Raw genomic sequence first — 13,240 nt, forward strand, 5'->3', positions numbered from 1 at the left:
CAGTCATGGGCGAATTGAATAATTTATTCCCGACACTGTAATCCTTTGAAAACCACATGAAAGTGCTGTAGAACATAACATCACGTTGCTCAATAACCTCAAATTTAACACTCAGCTTGGCAAAACCTATAACCAGTATAGGAATTAACTTTAGTAGTATTTCCTAATTCCAACACATTTTTAAATCAAGAAAACTAACGAAAGAAAAGTTGATATTTATTTAAATTAATCGGTTTACCTGGATATATGAATTTTATTTTTAAAATAATCAAAACTCGATTCCAAATTATACTAAAGTCTAACAACAACCAAAACATTTGAATCTTAATATTTACAAATCGTTAACAATTACTCAGAATTTTACATCATTGTCCTATATATTATTCATAACCTATCTAACATAATTTTACCCACTATTATCTACATTTACTTATTTACATTAAAATCTTACACTACTAAACTTTAACTACTTATTTACTAAATTTATATCACAGTTTTAGTTACATTTATATCACAGATAATCCTAAATTTCAGTCAAGTTAAAAACAATACATTTATATCAAGTTAATATGCAAAGTTTTATTATTTTTCTAATTAACCTAAATCTAAATTTCTAATTAAAAGTTTATCGAAATCACTAACCCTAATTATTATACTAAAATTTACAAATATTCATCGAAAAACAAAAAAAAAATTCACCGAAAACCCTACAATACCAATGGTTATGCAGAAGGCCTTCAGCAGCGTTGGAAACCTTTGAATTTGTAAGTTCTCTTATTTTTTTGTTTTTTGTATTTTTATTTAAGAAATCAACAGAGATTTTATCGCATACAATAGAATTTATAATGCTCTCTTTGAGTGATAATTAAAAGCAATTGCAATAAAACCTCTGTTAATTTTATTTACTTATTAACATACCTAAATATGTTAGTTTGTTGTTGTTTTACAACACTAATAGATCGCATTTTTTTTTATTCTTCCTACATATTCATATTAAGTTCTTTTCATTTGTTTTTATTATTATCTTATTTTTGAGTTCTTTTGATTTGTTTTTATTAACCCTTTTGTCACCGTAAGAAATGAATTAATTTTTTTATAATGTAATTATACCCTTCACCTTCGTGAGAAGGGTATATATAAGTTTGTCATTCCGTTTGTAATTTCTACATTTTTCATTTCCGACCCTATAAAGTATATATATTCTGGATCCTTATAGATAGCGGAGTCGATTAAGCCATGTCCGTCTGTCTGTCTGTCTGTCTGTCTGTCTGTCTGTCTGTCTGTCTGTCTGTCTGTCTGTCTGTCTGTCCGTCTGTCTGTCTGTCTGTCTGTCTGTTGAAATCAGTTTTCTGAAGACCCCAGATATCTTCAGGATCCAAATCTTCAATAATTCTGTCAGACATGCTTTCGAGAATTTTGCTATTTAAAATCAGCAAAATCGGTCCACAAATGGCTGAGATATGAGGGAAAAACCAAGACAACCTCGATTTTTTACCTATTTTTTTACCTATATCTGGATTACTAAGACATTAATATAGACAATATGGATATCTAATGATAGATATTTCAAAGACATTTGCAACGACGTATATAAGACCATAGTAAGTTGGACCTACAATGGGTCAAAATCGGGAAAAAAAATTTTGAACCCGAATTTTTTTTTTTAAAAAAAAATGAAAAAACAAAAAAAAAAATTTAAAATTTAAAAAAAAAAATTTTTAAAATTTAAAAAAAAAAAAATTTAAATTTTAAAAAAAAAAATTTTAAATAACAATCGAAAATTTTTTTTTTCCCAAAAATTAAAAAAACAACTGGAAAAAAAATTAATAGCCTGTTTCACGATGTCGAAAGAAAATCTAATCGAACGAAAGCAAGTCACTCGAATTCTAATCAATTTGGGTTTCACTATTTCGAACGCTTTCGTTCGCTTCCACTTACGTGTGTCAATTTGTATTGTTTACGTCAAAGTGATGCCAGATCGACAATTTTAATATTTTTTTGCGATTTCTTTTCAAAGTACTTAAAAAACTACTAATTTGTATGTAGATAAATACAAATTTGAAATAAAAACAAAACAAAAAAAAAGGTAAACAAAAACATTTAAAAATAAAATAAATTGAAAGTCAATAAAAAAATAAATAAAAGTGAATTTTTTGCTTTGTAACAATGGATTTAACAATCGCAGTCCATTTTTTGGAGGATCAGGACAGTGTTCAAATAAATCGGAGGGAACTAAGAGATATGTACAACGTCTTGGAGCTACCCACAAGTCAGTAAGTACATACCTACATATGTAAGTTATGAAGATTTTTTTATATGTATATTTTATTAGATTTGTTGCAAATTTCCGGGTTTCTAAAGACATTTTCTGTGTGTTACTGCAAAAGTTTCAAGAAACATGCTCGCCAAATTACAGAAGCACCTTTATACGTGCAGACGTAAAACTCGCAACCTTTTTACGTTTTTTGGCCACCGGAAGCTATCAGCAGTCAGTTGGAAATGAGGTAATTTCCTCTTCATGTAAAACGTCAGTCTGCAGGATTATTGCAGAGTGTTTGGACTTTTTTGAAAACCATATTTGTGAAAACTGGATTAAAATGGTTCGCCCTGAGGACGAACATAAAAACAAACAAGAATTTTATGGCGCCACCGGCTTTCCTGGAGTTATTGGGTGTGTGGACGGAACGCACATCCGTATTAAATCTCCAGGAGACGAACAAAAACATTTGTACTACAATAGAAAAGGGTACTACAGTATTAATGTTATGGTGGTAAGTTTTTACTGCACTTACATATGTCACAGATTACCCAATTTCATTCAAATTTATTCTATTTTTAAGATTTGCGATCAGAAAACGTATATTATGTACGTCGATGCTAGACATCCTGGTGCTAATCATGATGCATTTGTATGGGAGTATAGTGTTATTAATCAAAAACTACAGGACAGTTTCGAAAACGGGAAAAGAAACACTTGGATTCTTGGTATGTTAAATATTTTAAGCTCAAAATATATCAGTTTTCACAATTTTTATTTTCAAAATAGGAGACGCTGGTTATAAGTTGAAACCCTACCTAATGACACCATTTAGAAAACCCAATAACCCACATGAAAGGCGATACAACAAAAAGCACACAAGTACGCGAAATGTGGTTGAGCGTTGCTTTGGTGTGCTGAAAAATAGGTTCAGATGCATCATAGGATCACGAGGGCTGCACTACAATCCTGCAAAAGTAACAAAAATTATATATGCATGTTGTGCACTTCACAACATGTGTATATTTTATAAATGTATTGAACCGGAAGATGTCGAGAGATTGGTAGAAGAAGTGACAGAAGAAGTGGAAGAAGTTGAAGAAGTTGATGAAGAAGAAGCAAATGCAATAAGGAGAAATATTGCCATGAATTTATAAAAAAATCCAAAATAAATATGTACATAATTATTTAGTACACAAATTCTGTTTATTAAAAAAAATAAATTAAGGAATTCAAAATTTAACACTAAACTAATATATTTACATAAAAAATTAGTTATAAAACTTGCTTATTTTTTTGTATTTAGCAGATAGTTTTGTAAGACATTTTCTATTCGTTTGGTTGTTTCTACAATTGCCTTCATGCTGGCTGCTGTTGCTTCGGCGGCATCTGCGCTTCTTTTTGCTGCTTCAGCCTGTGCCTCGGCAGCATCAGCCAACCTTTTAGCAGCATCAACCTGCTCCTTGACTGTTGCAGCACTTCGCTCAGCCACTCTAAGTTGACGGCGAATTAAAGCTATCTGTTCGTCGACAGTTCTTTTCCTTTTTTTGGCAGAGGAACAGCCTGCTTGCTCGTTCTCACTGTCACTTCGGTAGACTTGCTTGAGTTGTTCTTGGGTCTGCAGCAGTTGTTGTCTGTGTGGCATTTGTTTTTCAGCACTTGGTTGCCTTTCTTCAACTCTGCTTGGTGTGATCACCGCCACTGCTTTGCTGTTTCTTGGCGGTGTCTCCACTAAGGATTGGAAGCAGTCTTCAATTGACGTCTGATTGTCTTGGGGCACACTTTTTGCGGTACTCCCTCCATATACAGGACCACTGGGCACAGCTGAGGACAAAAATAATGTCCTGTCTATTATTTGCTCCAGTTCCGTCAAATGGCTGTGTCTGTAGAGACCACCACCGGTTTCCAGCAGGCTTTTTTTGTTATCTCCCAGTTTCTTTTTTGTTCGAGACTTTAAATCTGCCCAGGTCTGTAAATAAAACATTTGGATCAGATATTACCGTTCACAGAAACATCATCATACAAACCTTTTTCCATTCAGCAAGAGTACGCGTAGGAGGTCCAAGGGAATTTAGTTTTTCGCACAAACTCTTCCACTCTTCATCTGCTGAACGCTTACTTGCTCCGAACACCGGTGAACCCTTGGCAAATTCTGGATTTTCTTCCATATGGCGTACCAGAGTCTGCAGCTGCTGCATTGTTGATTTTTTTAAACTAAATTAAAAATTGTAAAAAAGTACATATTTGAATTTATTTAATTTTTACTTACCATTTATTATCCATTGCAAATTAAATTTCTATAAATTTACAATTTTTCACTACGAAAACAAAACAGCAAGTGACCGATTTTGACATTTACGTTCGCAGTGTTGACAACATGTTCGAAATAGAGAAACAGAATTTTGTATGAAAATGTTTACGTTTTCGTTCGAATCATCGTTCGAGTCATTGTTCACATAAAGGTAGAGATAGTGAAACCCAAATCAGTTTTCTTTCGCGTAGAATGCGAACGAAAGCTTTTTTTCGATATCGTGAAACAGGCTATAAATTTTGTTTACCTAAAAATATTTAAAATTTTGAAGTATAATTTGGTGAAGGGTATATAAGATTCGGCACAGCCGAATATAGCACTCTTACTTGTTTTTTTATAATAATGCTAAATGAATCTTATATAAATTTTTTATTGAATAAATGTAAAATTTGATATTATAATGGAATAGATACATTTATATAAGATTTCTTTCTGATTAATGGTATGGTAATGTGCTTTAGGGGTTTTTTTTTAAACATATTTGCCACTAGAAAAAAAAACCACAGGACGGGTGGGTGAAGAGGCGTAAAGCAGGAACACCTTTGCTTTATACAGTATGAATAGTGAATCTAGTAGATGTTTGTTCTTTAGTATATATATATTTTTTTATAATAAGGGCATTTAAGATACGCACGTGATTTTTTTTAATTGTACGCATTAGGTTCTTTCGCGGAAAAAAAAACCCAGCCCACATCTCCCGAACAAGCTAGCTTAGCAAGCGCGTGCGTACAGTTCCAAGTAAAGAGCATTAGGAAAGATAGGGTTAGAAAGATGAAATAAATCGAAAATAGATGACCACCCCTAACCACCCCCTCTTAAACTAAAATGCGTATTACAATTAAATGGCGCCCAACGTGGGGCCCAGAGGCTATGTGATTGCTGATACCTGTCAGGTAAAAATCTAAATACCATAACATCAAGTATAACCATAGTTTTTGGGACCACTCATAACATCTTTGTAATATCTGAACAAAGAATCTGGATGATAATTTTTAATTCTTACTTGATGATAGTGTTTTGTCTTTATTTTCTTTTGGCTTTTGTCAAGAATGTAATATCTTTAAGACATAGTTGGTAATATTGTATTTAGATGAAAATATATTCTTTTACAATCCAATATGTTCTTCACGATTATTCATTCCTTTATGTTTCATTAAGTAACATATTAAATATTATCTATGAACGTTTTTCAATATACTTAATGGATATTTATTATTTTTTGAGTAAATAGCTTTGGAATTACGTTTAGGATGCAGTTTATTTCATGCACTTATCGTCCACTATAAGCTTATTAATTTGTTTACATTTATTCAGTATATAGTATATGTTCGAAAGATTAGATTCATTATTTATCATACTTTTCATATTTAATTTTATTAAATTTTGCACAACCATACCAAAAATCAATAAGAAGTTTTATAAAATATTTATTTTTGTTCTGAAAATTTTATATAATGTCAGTTAAAAGTAATGAGAACAGTAACTTTCAAAACGAGAATAGTAAATTACCCAAATGTACTATTTGCAAGAAAGATTATGAACTAGATGATGTTATAGTTTCAACTCCATGTGATCACATATTTCACAAATCTTGTATCGTTAACGTATTAAAAGATACTTTAGGTTGTCCCATTTGCGGCAAAGCTTGTAGACAAAATAAGTTAAAATCTCATAATATTTTGTCAGATAAACCAAATGAATCCGGTGTTACACCACTTCATTCGGTTGTTGATAGCAGAGGAGCTATTCCAAAGGTTCAAAAACCAATTAAACGTCCGCTTCGTGGGAATTTATTTGACTGGACCATGAGTCAAACTCCATTGGGTACACCCCCTACATTTGCTACAAATCCTAATATTACTAATGTTCAAGCATTAGATAACTTAGTAAATATTTCGCATAATGATTTGAATAACTCACAGAGAAATTCAGATGTTCACAACATTAGCTACAACACTCTTCAAAACATAATTAATGAGGCGATAAGAAATCAATTAGCTTTACTAAATATAAACCAAAACTCAAACGCTCGAAGTAGTTTTGGAAATCATTCTTTTAATCCTGGTATAAATAGAAATTTGCAAAATAGACCTTTTTATAATCAAAATAGAAATAATCAATAAATAAATTTCTCGACAGACAAAATTTCTTCAATAATTTCGGGATGGCATTTGAAATTTAGTGGCCAAGAAGAAGAAGGTTTATCTGTGGACAATTTTATTTACCGTGTACATGCGTTAACCGTGCAGAGTTTACGTGGAGATTTTGAAATCTTGTGTCGTCACATTCATCTTTTATTTACCGGCAAAGCAATTGATTGGTTTTGGCGTTTCCACCGCACAGCTCACAGTGTGGATTGGGAATCACTATGTAGGGAGTTAAGAAACCAATTCAGGGATAGAAGGACAGATTTCGACTTGAGCGAGCAAATAAGAGGAAGAAGACAGAAATTAGGCGAAAAGTTCGATAGTTTTTATGATTCTGTGTTACAAATTCTAGATCGACTTGAAACCCCAATACGCGAGGATGAATTATTAGAAATTTTAAAGAGAAATTTGCGACCAGAAGTCCGCAAGGACATTTTACATTTCAAAATACGTAGTATTTCAGAATTAAGAGAGTATGTCAGGAAGATTGAAATTTTAGATGAAGAATTGAATAGGTACCGCCCCCATAGAACACTTGTTCCACGAAAAATTATTTCTGAATTGGAAACAGAAAACTCAAGCGATACTGATACGGCAATCATTGAAGAAATCAAAGATTTCGTTTGTTGGAATTGTTCTGAAAAGGGACACAAATTTGAGAACTGCTTAGGGGAAAGAAAAATTTTCTGCTACGGATGTGGTAGCCCTAATGTGTTTAAGCCAAATTGTGCACAATGTAACAACTTTTCAAAAAACTACAAGCCCCCCAAGAAACAAGTGCAGTCAAAGGCAACACAATACTAATTTCTTTTGGATGTCAAACTGATCGAAATGAAGATAATATTAAACAAGATGTTAAAAATGAAGTTTTAAAACCAAATTGTCTTCCTAGTTATTTAAAGCCATATCATGTCCGTCTGAAAGAATATAGGGAAGCTAAGTTCAGAATTTTTAATAGTGAGTTATTTGTAAAGCAATCAGAAAAGAAAACAAAGAGATCCACCTTAAGATTGCGAAGTTTCTGGAAAAAGGTGTTAGAAAACCGAAAAATTTATTGTTCTACTGTAATTTCTGATAAAAACAGTTTTGATTTAAGACCATTTGCTACAGTTAAAATATTTGATCAAGATATTGTAGGAATGATAGATACAGGAGCTACTGTATCTTGCTTTGCTTCAAATTATGCTAAAAAGTTTCTAGAAGAAAACAAACACCAATTTAACAAGTTTAATATACCTTTGAGAACTGCTGATGGTAGTAAACATCTAGCTGTAGGTAATGTTAGAACTTCAATTACGTTTAGAGGTATAACTAAAATATTGAATTTTCTTATAATACCAAATTTGACCCAAAATCTTTACTTAGGTGTTGATTTTGTTCGAACTTTTTCCTTAGCCAAAGATTTATTTATAGAAAACGATTTAAATAGTAAAAATGGGTGTTTTGAGGAAGTAGAAGTCGACGCAAATATTCATGTTTTAACAGACGAGCAGGATAAGAGACTCAAAACAGCTATCAACTCGTTTCCTTCATATGCACGGGAGGGATTAGGACGAACAACCTTAGTATCACATACAATTGACACATCTGATAGTAAACCTATCAAACAGAGACACTTTGCCATATCTCCTGCAGTAGAGAAAATGTTATTTGAGGAAATTGACAGAATGATTAAGTTAGGTGTAATAGAGGAATCCCAAAGTCCATGGTCATCGCCTGTAGCGTTGGTGCATAAGCCAGGGAAGGTACGACTGTGCCTGGATGCCAGAAAGGTTAACAATGTTACAGTGAAAGATGCCTATCCCTTGCCTTTGATCGACGGGATTCTGAGCCGGCTCCCGAAGGCAAGATTTATATCAAGTCTTGACCTAAAGGATGCCTTTTGGCAGATCCCGTTAGATGAAAGTTCTAGGGAAAAGACTGCTTTTACTGTACCAGGGCGTCCACTATATCAGTTCATTACCATGCCGTTTGGATTATGTAACGCGCCACAGACGATGTCCAGACTTATGGATAAAGTCATTCCAGCTCATTTACGTACCCAAGTTTTTGTATACTTAGATGACTTGTTGCTTATAACAGAAAGTTTCGACGAACACCTTATTTTACTGCATGAGATAGCATTACAAATGAGAAAAGCGAATCTGACAATAAATATTGAGAAGAGCAAATTTATGCTTAAAGAATTAAAATATTTAGGGCATATAATCGGCCATGGAATGATTAAGACCGACCCGGACAAAGTTAAAGCGATCCAAGAATATCCGTTTCCAAAGTCCGTCCGACAATTAAGGCGATTTTTGGGAATTTGTGGGTGGTATAGGCGGTTTGTCCGAAATTTTGCGACTGTAACAGCACCACTTACAGACATGTTACAGAAGAATAAAAAAATTATCTGGTCCGAAGAAGCTAAAAGCTCATTCAACGCACTCAAACATTCACTCTGTTCCGCACCGGTGTTACATAACCCGGATTTCTCCCGTCCGTTCTCAATCCAATGCGACGCAAGTCAATATGGGCTAGGGGCTGTACTAGCACAACAGACAGATGACGGTGACGAAGTCCCTGTAGCTTACATGAGCCATAAATTAACATCAGCACAGAGAAATTATACAGTTTCAGAGCAGGAATGCCTTGCGGCAATAATGGCAATTAAAAAGTTTCGTGCCTATGTTGAGGGTCACGAATTTGAAGTGATCACGGACCATGCATCCCTGAAATGGCTGATGAGTCAATCAGATCTTCATGGTAGATTAGCTAGGTGGGCCTTGAAGCTACAGGGATTTGACTTTACGATTAGACACAGGAAAGGAAGCCAAAATATTGTGCCAGATTCGTTATCTCGAATGTTTTCGGAAGGCAATGATGAAGTTCAGGTGGACCATACAATTGATTATTGGGTTAGTGAGTTAGAAAACTCAATTGAAATTGATTTAGATTCAGTGGAGTTTAAGTCTAAGGATTATTTGGATTTAATAGCTAAATTTCAATCAAATATAAAATATTTATCAGATATAAAGATCATTGACGGTTTTATTTATAAGCGAGTTGAACACGCAACGGGAGACGAAATTCAGGAGCAGTTGTCGTGGAAACTTTGGGTCCCTTATTCTTTAACCGACGACTTAATTAAAAGGGCCAACGATCATCCCCTGTGTGCTCACGGAGGCGTAGGTAAAACCCTAAGTAGATTAAAAACATTTTTCTTTTGGCCAAAAATGGCAAAACAAGTTCATAGTTATGTTCTTTCATGCGAGATATGCAAGCAAACCAAAGCCACAAATAAAACTTTACGACCACCAATGGGTGAACAAACGACCTCAGTACGAGTTTTCCAAAGACTTTATTTGGACCTGCTTGGTCCATATCCCAGATCTACCTCCGGTAATGTAGGAATAATAATAATATTAGACCACTTGTCAAAGTTTCATTTCTTAGAACCAATCAAAAAGTTTACTGCAAATGTAATTATCGAATTTATCGAAAAACGAATTTTTCATATCTTTGGGGTTCCTGAATCCATTACAACTGACAATGGAGTGCAGTTCAGATCTAATTTATTTAAACAATTTTTAAATTCTTATGGTGTATTCCATAATTTAACCGCAATTTACTCACCTCAGGCCAACGCGAGTGAGCGAGTAAATCGCTCGGTTTTAGCAGCAATACGAGCGTATGTAAAACCGTCGCAAAAGGACTGGGATGAAAAACTTTCAGCCATAAGTTGTGCTTTAAGAAGTTCTCTACATGTTAGTACAGATTATTCGCCTTATTATATTTTGTTTGGCCAAAACATGTTACTCAATGGAAAACCTTATTCGCTGTTACGTAAGCTTAATTTATTACAAGAACCATCTATAAACTTAAAAACTGACGATAAATTAGAACTAGTAAGACAAAAAGCTCAGGAAAACATCCGAAAGTCGTATGAACGCAACGCAAAAACTTACAATCTTCGTTCACGTCCGGTAACTTTTAACATAGGTCAAATAGTATATAGAAAAAATTTCGCTCAATCAAAAGCAATTGAGCACTTCAATAGCAAACTTGCTAATCAATTTGAAAAGGCCAAAGTTGTTGATAAGTACGGATCATCCTATTACGAACTTCAGGACATGTCAGGCAAAAACCTTGGAAAATTTCATGCTAAAGACATCAGAACATAGCTTCAGCTCTTGCCTTATAGTTTAAAAACTATTCGTCAAAACGTAATGATCAAATTTTGTAACATCCTAGGTCTTAGAAAAAAAAAACTATTGTTCAAAACATTCACTCCTTATGACTACTTCATATGATGTGTATCTTTGTTCGAAAACCTAATTCTTGTTATACTTTGAAAATAAAGGGAAAATATATTTGTTAAAATTTTCATAATTTAGAAAAGCATTAGTTTAATACAAACATGAACTCATTTTAAAATTCTAGTTTGTTATTAAAATTAATCATTTCTGTTTTTGCTGTAATTTTTTTTTCAAAATTTAAATTTTCCACCACTAGACATTGTTGTTTTTATTGATAACATCAATAATAAAATTTCCCTTAAATTTCCCCCCTACTTATCATCACTATTTTACCCATCACTGAATGAAATCGCTGATATTATCGATCTTCGATCTCTACATTGTCATCATTGATGTGATACCGTTTTTATTGCCTATCTTTTCTATTATTTACATTTACATAGTAATTGTATCGAATTATGTAAAAAAGCAACTATGACAATATTATAAATGTGAGGTGTAAAAAAGACAAAAATATTTTTTTTTCTTTAAAAGAATTTATATTAAAGGTTTCGAGTACGATGGTTTTGAGAAACCACGTTCTTTCAAAATTTAACCATAGAAAAAGTGTGATCGATAGTTCAGTGAAATTTAAGTATTAAAAATATAATTTCAAATACATAGATGTTATAAAATTGTCAAATTTATTTCTTTAATACCGAGTTGGAAGGTAAAATTTCAAATAAATATTTTTTTAATCAGTGCAAGACGACTGAAAACTTTAATTTTTTTAGGCATACAAGTTTGAGTCTTAACAAAATTTTAATTTAAATCCATCCAGTTTTATAAGCTGAATTGAATAGAGATTCAGAATTCTAAGAATTCAAAGCAAGGTAAAGTTATTTGAGTATAAACCACCAGAAATAAATATATAACAGACATTTTTAATATAATAGGAAAACTTATTGGAAAAACAAAAATTGGTGATATTGAGTCTCTCGGGTACAACTACGGGTTTGGGTCCGATACGGGTCCGAAGTTAACAAGGCACGTTTCTCCACCCGAGGGACTAATACCTTTTAGGAAGTCTCGCAAAACACATTCATCAGTCATGGGCGAATTGAATAATTTATTCCCGACACTGTAATCCTTTGAAAACCACATGAAAGTGCTGTAGAACATAACATCACGTTGCTCAATAACCTCAAATTTAACACTCAGCTTGGCAAAACCTATAACCAGTATAGGAATTAACTTTAGTAGTATTTCCTAATTCCAACACATTTTTAAATCAAGAAAACTAACGAAAAAAAAGTTGATATTTATTTAAATTAATCGGATTACCTGGATATATGAATTTTATTTTTAAAATAATCAAAACTCGATTCCAAATTATACTAAAGTCTAACAACAACCAAAACATTTGAATCTTAATATTTACAAATCGTTAACAATTACTCAGAATTTTACATCATTGTCCTATATATTATTCATAACCTATCTAACATAATTTTACCCACTATTATCTACATTTACTTATTTACATTAAAATCTTACACTACTAAACTTTAACTACTTATTTACTAAATTTATATCACAGTTTTAGTTACATTTATATCACAGATAATCCTAAATTTCAGTCAAGTTAAAAACAATACATTTATATCAAGTTAATATGCAAAGCTTTATTATTTTTCTAATTAACCTAAATCTAAATTTCTAATTAAAAGTTTATCGAAATCACTAACCCTAATTATTATACTAAAATTTACAAATATTCATCGAAAAACAAAAAAAAAAAAAAACTTCACCGAAAACCCTACAATACCAATGGTTATGCAGAAGGCCTTCAGCAGCGTTGGAAACCTTTGAATTTGTAAGTTCTCTTATTTTTTTGTTTTTTGTATTTTTATTTAAGAAATCAACAGAGATTTTATAGCATACAATAGAATTTATAATGCTCTCTTTGAGTGATAATTAAAAGCAATTGCAATAAAACCTCTGTTAATTTTATTTACTTATTAACATACCTAAATATGTTAGTTTGTTGTTGTTTTACAACACTAATAGATCGCATTTTTTTTATTCTTCCTACATATTCATATTAAGTTCTTTTCATTTGTTTTTATTATTATCTTATTTTTGAGTTCTTTTGATTTGTTTTTATTAACCCTTTTGTCACCGTAAGAAATGAATTAATTTTTTTATAATGTAATTTTTTTATAATAATGCTAAATGAATCTTATATAAATTTTTTATTGAATAAATGTAAAATTTGATATTATAATGGAATAGATACATTTAT

At 32.2% G+C, this 13,240-nt stretch overlaps 2 protein-coding genes across 2 annotated transcripts; one reads left to right on the forward strand and one right to left on the reverse strand.

Moving 5' to 3' along the window:
- Positions 1–2,166: 2,166 nt before the first annotated feature.
- Positions 2,167–3,414, forward strand: LOC135959043 (putative nuclease HARBI1). Its single transcript, XM_065510041.1, has 4 exons — positions 2,167–2,273; positions 2,333–2,771; positions 2,841–2,985; positions 3,047–3,414. The coding sequence occupies exons 1-4, from the start codon at positions 2,167–2,169 to the stop codon at positions 3,412–3,414; spliced, it is 1,059 nt and encodes a 352-aa protein (XP_065366113.1).
- Positions 3,415–3,545: 131 nt separating this feature from the next.
- On the reverse strand, positions 3,546–4,540 carry LOC135958581 (t-SNARE domain-containing protein 1-like). Its single transcript, XM_065509477.1, has 3 exons — positions 4,527–4,540; positions 4,285–4,471; positions 3,546–4,226 (listed from the first exon to the last, which is right to left on the reverse strand). Exons 1-3 carry the CDS (start codon positions 4,538–4,540, stop codon positions 3,546–3,548), a joined length of 882 nt encoding a protein of 293 aa, XP_065365549.1.
- Between the last annotated feature and the right edge of the window lie 8,700 nt (positions 4,541–13,240).

The sequence above is a fragment of the Calliphora vicina genome, chromosome 4 (genome assembly GCF_958450345.1).
Source record: "Calliphora vicina chromosome 4, idCalVici1.1, whole genome shotgun sequence".
In the NCBI taxonomy this organism is placed as follows: Eukaryota; Metazoa; Arthropoda; class Insecta; order Diptera; family Calliphoridae; genus Calliphora; species Calliphora vicina.